At 38.4% G+C, this 22377-nt stretch overlaps 1 protein-coding gene across 4 annotated transcripts in view; it reads right to left on the minus strand.

Moving 5' to 3' along the window:
- Positions 1-19808, minus strand: part of LOC306762248 (uncharacterized protein) — a 119570-nt gene extending 99762 nt beyond the window's left edge. For all 4 annotated transcript variants that reach the window (XR_013771495.1, XM_079248689.1, XM_079248688.1 and 1 more), the window contains exons 1-9: positions 19667-19808; positions 16498-16622; positions 16082-16156; positions 15901-16000; positions 9943-10066; positions 9554-9829; positions 8937-9017; positions 8225-8344; positions 2274-2318 (exon numbers count right to left, since the gene is read on the minus strand). Coding sequence is in view for 3 of the 4 variants with exons in the window: in XM_079248689.1 (XP_079104815.1) it covers positions 2274-2318; positions 8225-8344; positions 8937-9017; positions 9554-9829; positions 9943-10066; positions 15901-16000; positions 16082-16156; positions 16498-16588 (912 nt within the window). In the remaining variant the exon portion in view is untranslated. The remainder of the gene's footprint in view (positions 1-2273; positions 2319-8224; positions 8345-8936; positions 9018-9553; positions 9830-9942; positions 10067-15900; positions 16001-16081; positions 16157-16497; positions 16623-19666) is intronic.
- Between the last annotated feature and the right edge of the window lie 2569 nt (positions 19809-22377).

Genomic DNA, 22377 nt, shown 5'->3' on the forward strand with positions numbered 1-22377 from the left:
TAAAAGTATGGGTGTGAATCAGAAGTTTCATCCAGGACGCTTCAGAATAAAGACTGCTTCAAGGTTGTGCATATTGTGTCATTAAAATGACTGAAACACAGCTGTACGGTCAGAAAAAAATAAAAAAACATTGCTTTAAAATTAGACTTTATGGTTGAAAAAATAAAGTACATATAAACAAATCTGCATGTTTTTTCTTAAAGATACAGTTTAGATGTCAGTAAGAATTATTGAGATCTTACTAAAAACTGACAGAAATAACTTGAAATGCCAAACACAGATGGAAACGGGAGGCGGCTGTCAGATGCTATAATTCCTCCAGACATATCCAGATAATTCAGACTTTCTTACTTTGATGTAAACAAATTAAATCCCAAAGTCAAACTTCATTTGAACTACATTTGAACTTTGAAGGAACTGTTCTCTTGGATCTCAGCAACAGTGATAGAGAAACACACCCAAATGACACATTTCGCGTAGTGTTGTTTGTCAGCGATCTCGCTGCAGTATTTCAGCCTCAGCAAAGTATATAACATGTGTGAGATTATATGTATCTGGTGAGTAAGCTGTTTGAGGCTTACTCTCAGTCTGCTTTCCATATACTCTGCCAGAAATGTGTGCGAGGACTTGGAGCTCGTTTGCTCCGTTATTAGAATGTAACCTACACAGTTTAATGACCCCGGCCAGCCCATAAAGCTCGAACAAGCTGCTGTATTGCTGTGTTGTTGCTCTCACATTAAGACTACTGAAAATGTGTGAAAACGTGTGTCTTGGCCAAATATGTACCACAATAGCAACACTCACATGTTCACTCTGCAACAAAATCACCATAAATGAGTTTATCAAACCATCTTGGGAGAATAGACAAAAACAATCGAATACTAATGAGAAGTTGTGGGTATCTAGGAAATGCACTGCGGCATGCTGCTGTTAACTTGTATCAATACCACTGCTGCTGCACCAGACTATTCTTGTGCACTGTTGTGCAACAAAACCGTCTTTTTTTTTTTTTTCCCCAGCTCCTTCTCAGTGAGCACAAGTGGAGGATGCCACGCCATGAAGACTTATTCCATATTCCACATATCAAGGTTTGTGAGCAAATACTGTAAGTCACCCCACACTGAGCTTAACGTCTTCAATGGCAATAGGCTTCGGATTAAGCCATCTTTCACATCCAGAAATAATCCTATTTACTGCCAGAGCAGAAACAGCTTCTGCAACAATCTACAACACAATCGATTCCTTGCATGCATTAGAATGTATGTGTGTGGGTATTTTCTTCATTTCTTTAAAGGATAGAATCACAATCTCATGTCCTCTGTCTCCGCTGTATGAAAACAATGCAGGACTTTCTTAATTTAACATATAAATGCAACAACTTTATGTTACCGTGAGGGATTGTTGTTGGTTATCAGAGCTGGACTGCCTTACTCAAGCAGATCATAATGACCATCTGAGATACACAAACTCATAAGTAAACAGAAACAAAAACATGAAAATCCAGGATTTATACCTAAAAGGTGAGTTTTAAAAAGAGAAATACAATTTTACTAAGACAATAGGAATTTAACTCATTGATAATCTCTTAATCTATACTGAGATGTTTGTTAAAATATGCATATATTTCCTCATGCATAAGTCTCCAAGTCATTTGTTTTCCAATCAGCAGTTAAAAACTCCACCATCTATATTGAGCTCTGTTCGCACTCAGAACCCCCCCCCCCCCCCCCCCCCCCCCCCCCCCACCACTTCTAAGCACAAACAGCTCAAACATCTCATGGGAGTTGCGACTGCAATGATGTGGACATGATTCCTTACTGGCATCCATCCAGGACACCAGCCAACTATGTCCAGCAGTGGGGGCACATGGCCAAGCCAGAAACAGCAGTGCCTGGAATTAAATGTTTCTCTGGAGCTGCACTGTCCATCGTGCGCCGACCAGGCACCCGCTTGTTGGGCAAATTTGATTTATATGTTACTTTGTTTTCTGTGTTTCGGTGAAAGGGTCACAAAAGCAAGCCAGCAAATCCTTCCAATAATGTTAGAAAATCATCTGAGACTGGAAGAGACAGCGGCAGAGTTCATAAATCGATAAATGAAAAGAGCCACCTGTTATTCAGTGCATCTTCAGACTGTGCTGCCAAGCACAATGGTTGCTTCACTAAAGCACTGATTTAAAAGAAAACTTTATTTTTTCTTTTAAATTATTCTTTCCACTAACCCCAATGTCAGTCACCAAGTTTGGTTTTTATGGTACATATTGAGTGACTGACCTTAAGTCCCGGGTTTCCTGGTAGTCCAGCCTCCCCCAAGTCTCCCTGTGATGAAAAACAACGCAGACAACAGTTAGTGAAAGGTCTCTCGTTCACACATTAGTGAATAGCGTCATGAAGGCTTGTCATTTCATCAGCGGTGTTGCTGCTACAGCTGTTCCACAAGTTGTTACTGACACAGTGGCTCAGCAGCTGCAATCCTAAACAACTGTTAGAAAGCTCAGCAGTGCGAGCTGCATTGTCTTTAAGAAGCGAAGAAGGCAATGCATCAAAAGACATAGGTGGCTTTTCTTAAGGATACAGCTTTGCAGACACTGCCGAACATGATAAGGAACAATCCACTATACAAGAGAATATAATTAACTGCCTCTCAATGCATTTTTTGCAAACTAGGATTTAAATGAAAATATAACGGCTGTCTATCATCACATTTCATTACATGTTATTTTACCCATTATTCCTGACAACACTGGTAGTCTACTGTTAGTATTTACTAGAAGTATTCATAAGTTTTCTGTAATAATAAGTATATAGACATTAAGTATTTGCAGGAAATAACAGAAATCCAGTAGCTGCAATAGTCATAAAAAACAGATCAATCTTATAACATCATATGATAGTAGAAACATGTCTAACATGCTGTTGTCCATTCCGTCCCCATTCATTCATATTTTCAGACTCTCCAGACAGACTCACACAGAACCCTTTTAGGAAAGCTCATAAAATTTCAATACTGATGAATATGATAAGAGCATTAGAAGGCAGCTGTTAAAAAGCCGTTGACATAATGAAATATCTTCACTGAAATTATGTCGGAAATTGACTTTGGTAGCACAATGGGCTATGTGTTGAATTTAAAGGTGCAAGTGGTGCAAAAAACAAATTAAGGGTGTTTCAATTTCATAATTTTACATGTTTTTCTATTTATTTCTCATTATTTTGTGTGTGTGCACGTAGGAGTTATAAATCTGGAAATACCAGGGTTTATATGCAAGGCCAAAGAAAATGGATTTCCTTTCAAGTAAGCTGTATTCTTATAACCCACTACTTATCTGTCTAATTTCCTGAGGGATTCTGGATTAATCATTGCAGTTTAATCCCTTTGCACTGCATTAGAATCCTCCATCAAACTCTCACTGTATTGCTGGATAGTACTTTCCATTGGAGTAACATAGCCAGAGTAATCCCCTCACACTTCCCCAAGAAGCCCTCTGTGTAGGTCACAATGATTGGCCTGCAGTTCTCATTACGGTTGTTTTAAATGCTCTAAACTGCCAAGATGTCTTTGATTAATCTCTACAAAGTCAAGCTAATTTGTTAGTAAGTATGCTCAGACTTCTTTTTAATCTTACACAAAAATGAGATCCTCCTGTTGGTAATTGAAAGTCTCATGAGCCTACCTTATTAACAGCATTCGCTCGGACTTTGCTACCCCCCTTTCAGTGTATTTCTAAAAGAGTGAAAAACTGTTTTATAGTCAGTGGAGCGCCACTGGAAATTCAGGGATCAATATGAATTAACAGGAGTGAACTGCTATTAAAATCAAACCGCAGAACAATGTCAAAAAAGGTCAGAGTGAATAAGAGATACGGAGCTGCTGCACGTGACTGTGTCAAAGCGTGAAATTTCCAGTGAAATCTACAGATGGTTCTAAATAAACTATTTATTCTCCTGTTTTCTCACACTGGTTGCCCCTCATGAACATCTGTGAATACCACAAGATGACCTTTTTACTCAGTGATCAGTGACATGTTTTTTTTAATTAAAAAAAGTTAATATGCATTTACATATTTTAGAGTGCCACTGTGCATTTGTGTATCCTTCCAACCAGGATTTGTTCAATCAGTACTGAAATCTGATTATGTCATTTATCCAGATTCAAAATGTGTTGTCTGCAATTTCAGTAAGAAATCCTCGCATTATGCACAGATGAAGGGATGAAGGTGGAAATATGTGGAACCAAATGAGGAACATTAACATTTAAACACCAAATAGGTCAGGAGACTGTGTGTCATTATCTAAACACATAGCCTGTTAGTTATGATACAGCAGAATAAGCAGGGAAAGTAATTATTACAGATTCTGCCATTACTGCAGTGATGCAACAACTTAAATAAAAAGTTTATTGCACTAATGACAGGACAATGACCATAACTGAAATTTCATGATATTAGAGGAAGTTTTTATGAGCAAAATAAAATAAAATAAAACATAATGATTATAATTGTTATTAATTATTTCAACACACTGAGCTACAGTTCTTTTAATATGTATCCTCTGGCAAAGAATCCACATTTGCTTGTGCAAACGCTGTAAAACGTTTAAAGGAGAGCCCGCGTTGCACATGAAGAGAAATTAAACTCTATGTGTGTGTGTGTGTGTGTGTATCTGAATGTTTTTCTTTAATGGTGATGTGTCATCAGCTGGCAGGGCCTGGAGGGCTTAGTGTTGGATGTGTGATCTCTTGTCGCGTTTTTCCTTAACTTCATTGATTCGTCGTTCGAGCCTGTAATAGGGTTTGCTATGAATTTTGTTGTTCAGTAAGTGAGCAAATGGTGCAAGATATTGATTTTTAATTGAAGACTTGAAATTAGATTTCAGGTGTGAAACAGTGAATCGCAGCACATGAAAGCCTGCGGGAAAAAAATCACAATAAAGATGCTGGAATGGCCTTTGATGCTGGAAGACTTACTTAAATCACTACTTAACTCAGTGTTTTTTCATTTGAAAAAAATCATTAAAAGGACATGAGTAAATTAAAATAAAAAAAACAAACAAACTGTAAAATACAAAAATAAATACCTGAATAGATAAATAAATTACAAATTCGACTGCGGTTTCTTATAGTTGTATTAAAAACAACTATGTACCAACTATGAGAGACTTTTCTGCAGCCGAATTAGTAATTTAAGAAAGGAGGACTGGGACTATGTTTTGCTTTTGCAACGCAATAAAAAAAAAAAATGGTTAAAATGATGTGAGGAGCACCATTTCAAAGACATTATATGATTCAGTGCAATGTGATGCAAGTTCTATTAAGCATGTTAAGAACAAGTTCTGTTGAAAATAAATCACCTTCAAAGATCATTAAAGTGTTATGTGTGGGTCGCAGTTTGAGTCGGAGGTGACTTATCAAGGGTGGGGGCCATATTTGAGTGGAAGATAATGGGTTGTTTGGGAAGTATTATAACATGTGCACGCAGGTGTGGCATGTAAAAACTGGACCCATGTAGTTCATCCAGATTTCCAAATATGTCACTGAGACGGGTCAGTTTAACAACATTGATAATCTCTTAGAGTACAGAGTTAAAATGTGTTTTAATTACCTCCACCGAGGAGGAGATGTTTTAACCCACGTTTGTCTGTCTGTTTGTTAGCAACTTTACATAGAAACTGCTGGGCGGATTTTTGTGCGACGTTTTCTCTAAGAAAGGGTCTCAGTCTCACTTAGATTCCATAATATTTTAGGAGGGATCTGGAGGGAATTGTGAACACAGACTTTTTTTTTTTTTTTTTTTTTTTTTACAGGATTCTGTAAAAATTAGCTGCTTGGTGGAGGTCTACCCTCTCCAAGTGATTTTTGAGTTTAGCTGTATGTTCTACCTGTTGTACGCAAGCAGGTTTTCATGTTTCATTTCAAAGATTGTATCTTAAAAAAGCTGGAGTAACATTCCAGCATGATGGGAAAGTGATGTCTTAATAAGTCTTTTTAATGCTTTTGGGTCTTTTTCATCCCATTACCTATTGCCACCAACGAGTCTGGAGTGTGGACCACAATGCAACTAAGAATTCAAGTTGTCAAAGCACAAGTTCTCTTTGCTATACTTTCCCAACGCATGCCCTACCTATTGATCTACCTATCTATTGATCTACCTACCTACCTATTTATCGATCGATCGATCTATCTATCTATCTATCTATCTATCTATCTATCTATCTATCTATCTATCTATCTATCTATCTATCTATCCATCTATCTATCTATATACATACTTATTTATATATATATATATATATATAAAGTCAAATAATGAGTAAATATAATAAATAAGTTGTTTAAACTTTTTTAATGAATCAGCCATTTATTTCTACTGTCCTGGATGCTGCAAATAAACACTCATGTGGTTTTAATAGATATTGGCAAATAACCCAATCTGTTATTCAGTATGGGAACTTGTTGCTATTTGCAAAAGCAATAGACACTGACAACATGCCACATGCTACACATGATACCTCCTGACTGGTACATGCTAGTCCAACAAGCATCAAACTGCGAGTAATTCATCACCAGCACTGTAACTGCACTTACACAGACATATTACAACTTGAAAGCCTATCTCCACTTTGTCAATTAAGAATCATTACAACCAATTATAACATATGCACAAATCTAATTAGTAAAATCTGTTATCAAACATGCAGTTAATGTAATAACATGAAGATAAATGTCTGTTTCAGAGAGTAGGAAAGTAACCTGATGTGGAATTGCGATAAGAGTTGGAACAAATTATGGCATCATGTCATGTGTCTGTCATTTATGGTTAATTATACACTTAATGAGTGAAAGCAACCTAAAATGCTGAGAGAATCTGAAGTAACAAAATCGACAAATAACAAGAAAACCTAGGAAAAAGGAAGAGGAGAAAAAAGGATGGGTTATCCAGGTTCTAATTTAATGCTTGCTCGCTGCTTTTCTGCCTTTCAGGAATGGTTTTCCAGACACCAAAGTAGCCATCCTAACGTATCTTAATCCCTCAGCCACATCATGGTAATTATGAGACGGACCCTAAAAGCCATCTGGTCTTATCAGCCAGACAGTACTGCCACCTGTTCAGCTATGAATTCCATTCATAGTTCCATGCTTTCTCCCCTCTGCTTTTCTTTAACCTTGCACAAACAGACAAAAAGTGGATTTGATCCTCCAAACCAAGAAAAAGTGACACTTTCTGTCTCAGTATTTGAAAGCTCCTTCATTTGTCTTGTTCTCCAGCTGATACAACACCCACAATTTTCGGCAAGTGGGCATTTACAATTTACAATTCAACTTGTCTATTGAGCTGTCATGAGGAAAGAAGCCTTTTCTTCTTACACTACACTTGTTTTCTAGTGGTTGCACATATGTTTGATTTCCTAATTCACATTTATCTTGAGTTCACCTTGGGGAGGTAATTGTACAGCGGGTCCTCTGAAGGACAGAACAACAAACTTTGTCATAAATACAACACTGGCATTTGCTGTCTACAAAAGACAGGAATGCTTCCCTCTTCCTCTATTGCTGAAATATACATTTGTCCTAAATAACATTATTTGACAGATATGCAGTGTAGAAATTCTTTACAACTTGTAGCGTCACAAAAACACAATATTGCAGCAAGTGAAGTATCAAACTGAGGTTACATTAAACAAAAATAGAAAAAGCAAAACTACATAGCAAGTTGTGGTTTGAGATGCTGAATGTTATCCCGCCCATCTAGTCACGTCATACCATTTTATTTTTTTCCATCTCAAACGTTTAACAACTGATTTCTCAGCCTGAATAAAGAACAAACACACACGTGCATCATCATTGTCATAAAAATGTTGCCTCTACAAATGTTGTCTCCTTTGTCCCCCCTTTCTCCAGGTAGTCCAGCTACGCTTGGTAGACCGGCATCTTCCTGTTTTATAGACAAACGATTTGAGACACCTCATAAGTTCATTGATGGGTCATTCTTGTACTTTGCTCACTATTCAGAGTTCATTTACACCTGCGTTTGTGTTAATAGAGTCTGTCTGCTCTGCCTTTGGTTGACTTCCAGAGAAAATACTTTTTGGTTATAAATGTCTTTTAATGGGTTGTTTAGCTCCTATAAAAGATGGGGTACATGCTGTGTCAAATAAGTACTGGCTCAGTTACAACAGCCATTACACTCACTCAATTAGAGACCCTTGTTGGGAGGAATTGATTGTACCTTTTCAGTTGGACAGTGACATCTGTCAATTGACTGTGAGACTGGCTGAGACAGCATCAGGGGAATCTGGGCTGTAACCGGGGGAGGGGAAGTCCCATTAAATGTCTTCTTGACTCCACACTGGATCAATACAGAAATTTCACCATTTAGACACCTTCCTCTGTTGTGTTTGTTTCAAGGCAGAACAAACAAAGAAAGAAAGAAAAAAAAAAAAAATCTCCAGAAGTCAAAGTAATGTAGCACACTTTACTATCCTGGCCTAAAATATATGTTGGCTAAGAAAGTCAGAAGAGTACACACAGATTGATGATGCCCTTTTGGGGTTAAAACAATTCCCCAAGATTACCATTACACTGGGTTGACAGTATGCTCATTAAACATGATGATGATGATAATGGTAAGGGGTTAAAGTTCATCTCTCCACCTAGACTTTCTGTAACATTAGCTCTAATTGATTTTATGGAGAAAGAAGATCTGCGTTATTAAGTTTCAGTCTGAGGACATGTGTCCTTTTGGATGAAACCAAAATCTTGTTAAATTTTGTGTTTATTGTGCACACTAGATATGGTAAAACAAGTCAGTGCGATCCATGGTCGGAAAACCCTGACATTTATTACACATGCAATAACCTGAAGGATAAATACACATGCAGTCATCAGTGTAAGTTCTGTGCTCAAACATTGTCCCTTTTTTTTTTTTTTTTTTTTTTTACCTTAGGCTCCAACAGCTCACAGCAGTTTTCCATCTCAGCCATGTAAGGGTCACAGAAGACCAGAATTTGTTTCAGCTCAATCTGTTGAAAAGTGCTGGTGTTAATGGAGCACAACAGCATCACACATTTGTTTCACAGTCATATCAAGTACTTCTTTTAACTGACAAATACATGCGTGTAATTGCTCCAGAAAGTAACATTTGTCTGCTTGTCAGCTGTTCTAGCTTTAAGCTGTCACACGATTGATTGCAATCTTCCTCGCCTGCAGAACAGCTCAAACGCAGCTTCGGTAAGACTTCCAGCTGCACGCTGACTTATGTAATTTACCAATTACACCGAGTAAAAAAGCAGCTGTTAATCCTACTTAAGCCAGATTCTGCTCAGAAGCATGGGTGAACAAATGCCAAAGTGGAATTTGTGGTTTTTGTAGTACTTTCTGGCAACTTTTGTAAACCATTACAACACAATGACAGATTCTGCAGATTAACAAAACATGCTCATAAAAGTGTGATCTTAAAGTATTTTGGTGAGCTTCATTTAGAAGACTACAACTGAACTAAAGACACTGTGGGAAAGGTTTTAAGAAAAAAAAAGAAGAGAAATATGTTGTGACATACATCTACAGGCCGTCCATCCTCTACTCGTGTGGTGATGAGAGTGCGTCCACTGGGGTCGATGCTTTCCCTCTCATCAGTCAGTCTCCTTTCTATTAGCTTGCAGTCCATGTAAATGGAGACTATGTTGCTCTGTACAGAAATGCCCAGCTTGTGCCACTGGCGATCAAAAAGGGCATGCAAGTCACGGCTCTTAAATGTGTAGCGAAGTGTGTTCTTCAGCAGGCCTAGGGAAGAAAACTCCACCCCTTTCTTACCTCCATCAACCACAACAGATACCTGGGGAGAAAAAAGAATGTTTCAGAAGAGGATTTTACTCATATAGAAATTTTGTACGTTTTTTTTTTTTCCCTCAAAATTGAGCTTAATATACAGCATTAAAGCAGGTATACCTGACTGCCACCTGACTGGTCAAAAATCTGCCAAAGATACCAGCGGTCTTTTTTTGTAGTTCTTCTCACCCGGAAGATTGAAACAAGGGAGTACTCACTTGGAAGCCCATTTGGAAACACTAATCTAAAAAGACAAGTAAATAAAATGATCAGAATCTTACAGAAAATCCACAACTTAAAAAAAAACAACCAACTGCATGTAAAAATTGTGCCAGTTCTCAGTATTGAATATAAACTACTTTAAAGCTTTCAGGAGCTGAATAATAAAGCAGCCAATCAACTTCAGTGATCAATAAAACATTTTAGTATCCTCTTGATGCAAGCATTCACATAAATAAGCCTGACGAACTTAATCCCATTTAGCTCGATGAATTTCATTCAGTCATTCAGATAATGAAAGGATGCAGACATTGATCCAAAGTCCCAGTAACCAATCTTTTAACGTGCCAACACCATGTGCTGCAGTTATAGGGTTACAGACGGTGGGATATAGATATGTTTATGGCTATGACCTAAGCTGCTCTTTCAAGTCAAAATAAGGTCAGGCACAGGCAAAATGTACAGAAGGAATCAGTCACATATAGGCAAAATAATAAAAAAGATAACTTTCTAATATAAAAGGGATCATTCATGAACCTATCTTTTAGCCCACCCCACATTTAACTCATAACTTTATACACTAAGATAAAGAAAAGCAAAAAAAGAGGGTTGGAGGGAGGATTGGAGGGGGGGCACATATCACATGCTTCAAAAGTAAATATATATCCTTATTCTGGTCTTAAATTAACAACCAAAAGTAGAAGAGCATAAACATAATAAATCAAGATCAGAGAAAATAATAATAATGTGGTGATAAGGTCATTGGGAAGGCAAAGCACAGGCAGGGGGAGGAAGAGAAAGACAGCTTCCTCAGACAGGTTGGAAATTAGTTTTCACTCCAATATATCATCTCCTATTCTCTCAGAGCTTCAGACCTTCTTCTATTGTATTGTTGGCAATTTTAGCGTAAACAGGGCATGACTGAAATGATAAGCACACCAAGTTAAAGCTCCTGAAATATCAAGCACTACTGTGAGAGGCCAAGGACTGGGAAGGTCATTTATGGCCTGAAAGGAGTAAGACTATTTCAGCTTCAATTCCATATCAAAAGTGACACGGCAATTTATAAAAATATTAAGTTACATGTAAGGTTAGCCAATAATTTAAAGCCGATCATGCGGTACCTGTTTCTACTTCATGTATAAGACATAATGACATGATATGAGGGGAGGTATGGCAGAAAGGAATAATGTAAACTGTGAATACTGTGTAGCATCATACATTCAAGCAGGTTAAAAGTAACGTGAGATACTCAACATTATGACCATTATGGGGTGTTTTCTTTTAGAGTCAAAGAGTTTGCACGGTTCTGCCGACTAAGCCTACTCCTGTTACATAACAAGGTGCATCTACAGTGTAGCACACATGATCTCCGAAGGTCCAAAGGGTCAAAGTTCTTGACCTCTTCTTGCCTGTTCTCGGTGGTTAAGTGGGAAGAGTTAGAACTCGCTCAGCTTGAACAGCGTTCGTATCTTTGCAGGAATTCTACTGTACATGTTTAAGTAGGAGTTAATTAGCGAAGGAGATGGATGTGCATTCATTTTCCTCACCACCCAGCTACATTGCCAAAACAGCTCTTAGAATAAGCGTGCCAAATCCATGCCTTGCAAGTCCCATTCAAATATGACTAATTGGCACAGGCAAATATGCTTTGCGGAAAAAATTTAATTGCCTCTAGGATTACATACAGCAATAAAGTTTTATTTCAGTTCAAGTCAATTGACGATTGCATGCAGTAATGTGTGGTTGTACAGTCAGGGAGCCAAAAAAGAAAAAAAAAGAGGAAAGATTTTTTTAAAGACAGGTTATGAAGTTCAAATAATAACATAAATGATAAGATTTAAATCCATTTTTCAGAGATAAACTACGCCCATTCGCGGAACATGCCTTTGACCCCACACACACTCTGCTTGGCTGACACCACCCATTTTATAACAGACTGCAGTTTGACAGAATGTCACAGCAATGCTACCGGTCTGGTTGGCATCCTAGCAGATGAGACTTTTGTGTCCTGGCTTTAAAGAAATTCTATCCTGGCGGATTCTTTGAAAAGAGTCAGAGGAGTCAAGTTGCTCCAGTTGAAACAATCAAACTTCAAGTGCTAGCCCAGTTGGCTCACATACCTATCACTGTCACTCAATCCACCAACACAACAAAGATCATGTCAGTGAACAGGTTAAGTGCCTCTTGAATAAAGAACATAACTTCCCCTCAGCGTGAGCTGACTTTTCTTTTTAACTGGAATAAATGATCTGCCTGCCAGAATGCTAGAGGGATGCCAGTGATAAACCCAAATTAAATAAATGCATATATAGGAGAGGGATATCTTACTGATTTTGTGGTGCCAGATTGCATGATTGCACTGCTCAGCTATCAGAACAAAATGTGTTGGAGGCAAATGAAACATTTCAATCTTCTGTTTCTCACAACCATTTAAAGTATTTCTGCTGTGTGACAGGTTGCATTAGCTTGCTGAGAGGTGCCACGACCATGAAAGGGTGCAATTTTGTTAAGCTGTTGCATGTAAAGGTAACATATAAATGAATGGCAGCATCATGCAGGTGTTCCCAACTGCATATTATCAAAATGAGTATCCACTGGCTTGACTATGGAATCAGATTTGTTTCAGAATCTCCAAGCAACATTTTTAAAAACTCAAGCAAAAAACAACAATTAAAACCAAAACTTTCTAAAACTTAAGTAAAACAAATTATCTCAAAATCAAAAATGATCAATCATCATAAAAACTATTCGGCTTTTATATGGTTAAATTGAGTAGTTTTGTATATAAGTTTCCTCTTCCTCTTTCTCTCTTCTCGCTATTTTGCTTGCGCTTCACAGTCTTTGGTTTTGATTTACGATTGTTTGGTTTCATTTCTGACACAAACCTTTCATGGGCGGGCTCTTTCATGGGGCGCATTCCGATTGGCTGGTGAGTTTTGGAGTGACATACAGCTGTAGCCTAATAGTTTTTATGATGATTGATCATTTTTGATTTTGAGATAATTTATTTTACTTAAGTTTTAGAAAGTTGTGGTTTTAATTTTTGTTTTTTTGCTTGAGTTTGAAAAAGTTTCGCTTTTCAGATTCTGAAACAAATCTGATTCCATATTTGACTACCTCACAGTGGATCCTGGTGTCATGTCAGACCTTCTTCCACTGCTCCATGGTAGTTGTAATGTTGAAAAGCCCACTGTGTGTGAGTTCAACTGTGAGAGTAAGCTCAGACATTCTGACCTTGTCTGCAGTTATCCAGGCTCATTCATAACAAAATATGCACTTCCATTTCTTTTTATTTATTTTTTTATTCAGAGCATAAACTCTCTGAACAACAGCAGCTCTACAGCTGAACTGAACAATAAAGACCAGCCTTTGCCCGTCACATGTAGCAGTGAGCCGGACCACTCATGGAACTGTCTCCTGCTAACTGGTTTATCTGATCTGAGACACTTTTTCTGCATCCTCACTGCTACAAACTCGTCTGACAGTTGTAGAGATGCTATAACCCACTGCTGTAACTGGAACCTGTTGGTCTAATTGTTCCTTCTCATTTCGTTCACCAAGGACGACGTGTTTTGCTTCCGTTTATCTGTTCGTTGGTTTTTTAGCAACTTTACGCAAAAACAGGGCATACTTTTGTGATTGATTGTTCTGAGAGTGGACCTTGGTCTTACTGAGATGTCATTAAAATTTGCAAATGATCTGAAAGGAATTGCGGACACAGGAACTTTGCTGATCTCCGGACCGATCTCCTTGGTAAGAAGTAGCTGTGTTGTTCTACTGGACAGCCGGCCCACTTGGTAAAAACTCTGCTTGTTCCTTTGTGGTTTGTATTATATTACATTGCGTCTGACCTTTTAGGTCTCGTGAAAGACTAGGCCAGGTTTAGACTTGCTGCCAGGTCCCAGTAGTTTCTTTGGTTGTTGGATTATTAATTAGCGGTGCTCACGGTTACATTAATGTTTGAATCCAGTGCAGTCAGTCAGGTTTTTTGTCTTTGATTTGAACATTGACTCAGTTTTTATATTTCCAGACCATCCCTTTCATTTTTATTTGTGTCTTTGATTTGAGCAGCGCCACCCTCCCATCCCTCCTGTTTGTTTCTCTTTGTTTAAAATTCCACTTCCCACTTGGGACAATGAACTCCCCATTCCTCCACCTTACATCTGGGCATCTTGATTTTATGCTCCTTCCTCATTGCCTGGCTGAGCTGCTCCTAACACCGAGCCATATTGTCATCACAATTTGGCTCCTGTCAGAGTCTCTAAAATCCATATGCTTGCTCATTTTTTTCTTTTTTCTGCTTCCAACACATCAACTTCAAGGACAAAACATTCCCTTGTTAACTGAGATATCCCTCCTACTGGAGGAGCTGCCTCCCAGCCCAATAAGTCCTCAAGCTTTAACACAGAGTATTTATAGATGACATTTTTTAACTGCACTTTTATATTTATTACTTACATAGCTTTCATTTATTCGATTTTTTAAACTTTTTTTGTGACGATGTAGTTGCTATAAGACACAGTGAAACAGAATTCTATTGTATTCTTGTACAATGATAACAAATTCTCTTTTTAAACTTAACTTTAGTTTTAATAAATAAATCGGATTTGAACATGAGACACAAGTTAAGATGCAAGCAGAGCAAATGCAGACGTTTCTAAACAGAGTGAAGAAGTGCAGCTAAGCTCTAACTCTGTATTGATGAGTACATGTTACATTTTGTCGGGCAATTTGTCACCTCACATAAATGCTCCAAGAGTGTGTCAGCTGTGATCTATGTGCCATAATGTGCATTGTGCCAGCCAAGGAGCTGGCAGCTCATCAGCCAGATCCAGAGAATGAAGCATAGAGTGCTGCATATCCTGCAAGTTAAGTGAGCAATGTTTCAGTAGCTGAGGCACAGACAGAGGGGCCTCTTGCTTCGTGCAACTGGCCTCGCTACCCCTCCTCAGCTGACATGCAGTATCACCTGTCAAAGTACTTAGATAATTGGATATGAGAGGGATCGCAGCCTTGCCACTATAACCAACAACGCTGTCAGCAGCGTCACTGAAAAGCCGCCTCTTCTTGCATTATGAGCCCAGACTGAAAGAGGGGCTGAAGTATAAATGTATTTTCAGCTGGGTGACAGAACAGGGAAGCATATCACAAATCACTTGGCGCAAAGATTCATTTACCTAGCCGGCGGGAAAGTGGCAATAAATGTTTACAGTTGCATGTAAAAATACTAAAAATATCCTGCCCTCCAGGAAGAATGGCAAGGTGCTATAGTTCACTGTCGCGACCTAAGTACACAAGACAATGATCATCTCAGGATTCATATTTCAAGTAGAGCAAAGCCAGGTAAGCATCATAAATGCTCGCTTTATCATCAGCATTAGCATGTTGGAGCCTCACCACAGCCCCTGCCTATTACCTAGTGAATAAAAGTCCTCAATAAATGCCACCGTAGTGTGTCATTCATCTGGTTATTATGATACTCCTGCATTATTATACATGCTCAAGCTTTTTTTTCTTTATTTCCTTATGTCCCACATTTTCCCCCAAGGAGATTTCTAGAATGAATGCAATATATATTAATTTTGTTCAATTTATTCCCTGTCTTCCAGCTCACCTCACTCCTTACCCTTATTAACCGGGGAAAACGGAGCTGATGCTCTGAGAAGGGTTATGTCAGTTCAAGCCTTTGATGAAATTTATGACAACAGTTTTTGGTATGCAAAACAAAAATCTAGCAGTTTCAGTCATTTTTACAATATCGTGTGGCTTTAAATATTTAAGCTGCTAGAAATAAGTAGCACAATCTTCACATTACAAAGAAGAACAGGTAGTAAAGTACATGTGCATGCCGCTTACTTTGTTGACTTAATAAGTGGACTACTTCCTAATCTAAACGATGGCAAGTCTTCCGTGACCGTTCCCTTCCGCTGAAGAAACTTCTCTGTTAGATCAAATCCTGTAAAACAGAACCACAGTGTGTATGGACTGCATGGGCTGTTTTATTCAACACAAAGCCATTTTCACATTCAGCACGTACCGGTGAGTTCTAGTGGACGGTCTAAAACATCAGAAAACAAGTGTTCCTCCACACTCAAATGGGGGCAGGACCCATCTGCAACAAAGCAAGGAAGACATTGTCCAGACGTTCAGGCAGTTTGCAAACAGAACAGTTTAGATGAGTTTAACAGCAAATCTTCTTTTTATTTAAACTTTGAAAAAGGACTGAAAGATACAAGGCTGGTATGCAGATATTTCTTTTTAAGAACATCTGATCATAAAAGGTTAAACACCTGTCTGGTTACCCGCTTGTTTTTGTCTTCAAGGGAAGTAAATAAAGTCTTAGCTGGAAGTTTTTCTGCTTCACGGTGACCTCAGCAAATAACTGATCTGTTTAATTTTTTATTTTCTTTCTCTTTCTTCACTTCTGGAATGTGTTGCTGCATACTCACGTACCTGTTGGTTCGTTCACCGCCATTCCAAAAGTGCGAGGAACTAAATTTGCTGTCCAAATGAACACAGCCCATCTTAGCAGGTGAGAAATCATGGCTCTGATGTAGGAAATTAGTCCAAATGAAAAGCTGAAAGCAAACAGAACAGTTCTTTATTTCAAACACCAATTGGTTAAGATAGAAAAAAATGAATTAAAAAAAAACGTGCACAATCTTGGCAAAATCCGCAACTAAATGTGTGTTGCAAATGCAGAACTCGTACAATCTAAGAAGCATCTGTAGACCCAGCGTTGATATTCTAACGCTTACAGCGCTGACAGCATAAAAAGATGGATAAAGTCATCTGCTGTTGAATGTGAAACCAAAACAGGTGAGACTAAAGGTGCACTGCCATGAATGTCCACAAGGCACTGGTTCCAATATGTCCACCAGGCTGCTAATTCCTAACCCAAAGTTGCATTTAAGGTGATGCTCAAAAGCCCCATCATGGCTCTAATGCTACTAATTTGACATTTTTAAATCCTGAGGTTCTCTAATTTAAGGTCTTTGATGACAGATGGTGCCAAATTGTACCAAGCTGTGCCAAAATGGCCATTTTTAGAGACCCTTTCTAAACTAACTGCACTAAAACTTTCTCATTTTGTTTGGCTTCTCTCACAGATCATGTCCACATTCTGTACCATGATCTAAATAGATATAAATCAAATCAGTTATATTCATACTGAATGTTTGTGTGTGTGTGCTATGTGCCATATAACAATATGTACACAGCTTAACCAATCTTACTTCAGGCACTGGGTTATGTGGAACCTGTCTTGTATGTTCACACTTTATGACATCATTTTTTTCATTTCATTTCATTATTTCGTCTTTGCAAAAAATTACTTTTAATAAAGAAAACACATCTTAATTTTTTTCCTAATTTCAGCTTTTAGAAAAGCATGTAGTTTGGATCTCTTTACACAGCTTGTGACTTGGACTTGGACAATGAACAGCAGGTAATAAGCAAACAATGGGCAAAAGGGCCATTTACTTGGGTGCGACAGCTACTGACTTTAATTAATCTCATCCAATTAGCCAAAAAATAAAGCAGTTGGATCTCTTTGGATTAAAAAGATTTTGACAAAAGCAACAACAGCACCCAACGTGAAGCACAATAACAGGTTCCTAAATATGCTAATATAGCAAGGATCCCTGGTCGTCTTTGTTTTTATAAATTCATGAGCATCTCCCAAACTCTAATGAATGCAGATATCACCAGTATGCTGCAGTAAAAGCATTAGCCCTCCGCCATGTTTATGTTTAAGGTTTGGTAGTCAACAAGTCCGCCAAGATGACATTTTTAATCAATATTCCAAATAAACGAACCCATTTAAAATGAGTGACAGGAGACAAAATGAGGAGTTGGCTCCTTGAATGTTATTTTGTCTGGCTTTAATCACAGTGCCAAAGCCCTGAGCTTTCTCTATTAACACCGTGGTGTGTTTTGATCTCTGAGCTGTCTACAGGGTTCTGGTCAAGGACGTCATTTGCAAGGAACAAACATGGGAACCTCCAGTTACAAGGCAGTATCTTGAACCATTTGACCATGCTGCCAAACCAAATCTTCAACATTACTCTCATGCCATTGCAGAAGCAACACACATCTAAAGTCATCCTGGACTGTAAGAGTCTCTTCCAACGTACAGTCAATGACGTAAACTCCAATCTAGTTGATCCTTCAGGTTTTAAGTAAACACTCAGAGAAACGTTTACTTTGTCACAAAGCTGATGTCAGTGATAACTAAACTCCGGGACTTAAAAAACATTCAATATGCTTTTTCAAAAGACTTTCAAGAGCTTCAGACGATGCAGAGAAAACAGTGTCGAGCCCAGTGAAGATGTACACAGCCACACACATTGAATAAGTGGTTGACATTTTGAAAATGATGCAAAACATATTACATTATCAGTGTTTTCATCTCCACAGAAAAAATACTGTCACAGCATGTTTTCACATTAATAAGCCGTTTTAGGAAGCTCTTTAGAAACAATGCAGCTATAATCCCAATGTAAATACTGGGCTATAATCCGTCCTTCTTAGTGTACTTATCTGTTTTTGGACACAAAACGGCTGAACACGCAGCCGAACACTGAACTTGACCTCCAACATACCCAAACAAAGCCACAACGCAATTTGTTTATTTATATGTGAGGTCTTAAAAAGTCTTTTTTTCCTCCTTCCTCAACCATCCCTATTATCAAAATACATTTTGAGTTTGAGTTTCCATCCATGCTACAATCCATCTCCCACTGAATCATGAAGTTTAAGCATGCTGGCCTGCAGAAGGCTATCATGGCGCTTGGAGGTGAAGTAACCATCCCACTTTACAGCTACAGTCATGCATGGGTAGCAGACAAGTGGCACTCCAGAGGCATATGTTTGTGTGAAGAGGTGAAATGGTAATCTTTTTATTTTCTCAAATTCATTACATGCAACTCAACAACCTGCATTCACAGTTGTTCACATCTTTACCAGGCACTCTTGTTAATGCTTCTGTATGGCTTAAGAAGACACTTTAAACGCACTTTTCTTTCTTTCTTTCTTTTTTACCTCGTGCACTTATAGCTTTGCTGCTGGACCATCTGCTGTCAACCTGCATCGATTTAAAGTCTAAACTGACACAGTGGCAGTGCAGGCATTGTGTCACAGCTTGAGGAAAGTGCAAGCACAAAGCTTGGGCACTTAAGTTTTTCTCCATCATTCCCACAGTGGCAATAAGTCTGCGCAACGCTTAGCATTATTCAAAGAAGCGTGTTTCTCTGCGCGACCTCTGATTGGCTGGATGCTTATATTTATTTATATATCATTTTAAAATATAATTTCCTGACGTAAAAGTCCGCACGTCCCAGAGTCTTGTACATATTTTGCACTAACAAATGATGCAACGCGCGGAACATGTTTACTGCTGCAGAGCGTTCATAAATCAGAAATAAGCTGCTCATGAAGCGTGTGTGTCCCAAAGCAGCCAAGTTTAACGGGAGTAAAAATAAATAAGTTTAACGCCAAGCGATAAAAGCTGCAAAACGTGTCCGTTACACTGTCAGTTTCGATAAATTAACACGCTGTTCTTGTGCGCTGAAATATGTTTTTCATGCACGTTGTGGCGTTTATTTAAACTATAAGTACTTACAGTTGCTGATAAAGTTTCCTTTAAGGCAGAAACAGATAAAAAGCAGCGAAAAAGACATATTCCATGCGTGATAACGATCAGTCCGGCTCCGGATTCCGGGACTTGGAAATAAAAGTCACAGTGGGATCGCCTGCTCGATCGGTTCTTATTAGTTGCTCCGAGTGGCCCTCCCACTCTGTCTTTATTACTGAAATGCACTGACAGACACTTCTGCAAACAAGAGGAACACACTCTGAAAGCTTTCAAATTGTGGAAGAAAAAAAAACAAAAAACGCAAAAGCAATTCAAGCAAATTAACAGAACAGGTGCGGAAAGTAAGCCTCGTTTGATGTATTGTGATTTAATCACATTTTCCTGATAAAGGCCTAAATCCTTGAGGATTTACACCCCTTTAAGGTGGCTTCGTGTGTGGTTTTTTGGTTTTTTTTTTTGCTACACGTGAAGCTTAGCTTGTTATTGGAAGGAGACAAAAAGAGTAAAAACTTTTCATCTTCATCCAAGTCTGACATGCCCTTTTTTTTTTTTAATCACATGACACCCAGCTGCCATTGAAACCAGACTCAGTTATGAACCTAGCGCTCTGTGATGATAATGAAGTGACTGCATTTGGTTTTCCAAGCGGTCCTGGTTCTACAACATACGCCACTCAATCCGCATAGCCTGCTATTTTGGTCAGAAGAGGCAAATGCCATGCTGCAATACTATACTCCACGGAAGCCAGCAACTCTGACATTCACTGTTGTGCTGCGTTGAAAACGTATGTTAACGAGTCTGATCAAGTTTATTCCTGCCTTATTTGTCCAGTTAGGGATGAAAATGTGCTGAGTAGAATTTGTTGGTATGCTAAATACACGAGCAATATTTAAATAAAAGAGGGTGTGAGGTAAAGTTGTGAAGAATACAACAGGTTTTTTTCGCTGTAGAGTGTTGCAGCAATCCTTAGAAGCAGGTGTACAGACTTTGCTCATGATGTTTAGATAAATGAGGATAACACACCTTCCCCTTCACTTCTGGTTCACACACAGAAAGTAATCCTGAACAGATTTCATGAAGAACTGGAAATTCATCAGAAGCAGATTGCATGTTTGCATTCTAGTGTTGTAATTTGGTGTTTTTATTTATGGATTCAACCCCCCCCCCCCCCCCCCCCCCCCCCCAAATAATATATTATTTAAACTACTGTTTTATGCTTTCATTGTTATCTGATTAATTTATCCTCAGACCTCTTGTCTGGTTCGGTCTCAGTGCTACATTAACTGTGTGTCTGGTTATGTGGTTTTAGTCTTAATGGACCCACAGGCTCCATCGCATTTACCTACTTCCGATATGTCCTTGAAAGGGTTTATATCAGATATGGGTGGGCACTTAAAGACTGTGTTGTTCATGTTCAAGATAAATGCCTGCTCACTCATATCTGATGTGTGCATATGGAATGTATTGACCAGTTTAAAAAAGAACAATTAAAGAAGATGAGTTCAGTTTTTTATCAAAGGAAGTATTTCCATTTCTGAATTCAGATATCCGGCCTTAATTATGTCCTGGATATTTTATTTATTCCCCTGCTGGAATTACTGCAGCTGGATTTCTCAAAAAAAAAAAAAAAAAAAAAACCCAGTTCTTTGATAGACTTCGAGCTATTTTTGTGGCCAAAGCTTAATGGTTTGGACCAGTCAACATCCTATGCTGCCAGTTAAAGGCAGGTTGTACATAAAGCAAAAGTCAGTTGTTAGTCTACTTACTGGGAAAAGCTACCTGGATACTTTTTTAAAAGTAAATTAAAAGCATTAATAAAATAGAGATTTTTTTCCCCCTAGAATTCATAGGATGGACCACACCTCAGACCTCCCCCAACACACCCCTTCAAAATGTCAATACATACCCACCTGCCAGCACACCTGTTCATTCCTGTTTTCCATACCCCTCCTTTCTTTTTCTTTTCTTCTATTTAGCTGGTGTCTGTACATCAGTTTTCATCCACGTTATTGAGATTACACAATGCAGACAGTGCACATAAATGTATGTCAACCCAAATGTTGAGCATGAAAAAGTAAAAAGGTTAAGTTTAGACTTAGGATTTAGCTAAGGAGTTACATGACAACACCACATTAAATTACAAGTTTAAAAACAGTTGTACAGTCATCATGATAAGGGACCAAATTTTTCATATTAACTGTGCTTCCTTGCAGGCTACAAGGCTTTTGTTAGCACATTCGCCATGACTATATTCCTCTGCTTGGACCCTCCAACTCAATCGGTTGGTTTCCTTATATAGGCTATTATGAATTGGCTTTCATTATGTTTTCTTCTCTGTCTGTAAGGCGTCTTGAGGTGGCATTGCTGTGATTTGACGCTGTATAAATAAAATTTAATTGAATTGAACTGAATTGCTTTCACTTCAGGAATCAGGTGTATTTCAGCACAGTTTAATTAAGAATTGTTACTAAGTCTCGTTAATGTCTTTCTCCTTGAATCACCATACCAGGTCTGGTTACATTTCCACTTAAAGTAGAACCAACTCAACTTCCTGAACGCTTAATATATCTACACTTTTAAGAGGCGAAATAGTATTTCACCTAATTGATGTAGGATTTGTTGAACTTTGTGTTACAACAAATCTAGTCAACCTGCAGTTGGGATTTCACACTCCAAATGGAAAAACATCTCTGTCTACAGCTTCAATGTTAGGTGGCTGTGACTAACTGAATTGGTAG

This window comes from Telmatherina bonti (genome assembly GCF_933228915.1).
Source record: "Telmatherina bonti genome assembly, chromosome: 11".
Taxonomy (NCBI): domain Eukaryota; kingdom Metazoa; phylum Chordata; class Actinopteri; order Atheriniformes; family Telmatherinidae; genus Telmatherina; species Telmatherina bonti.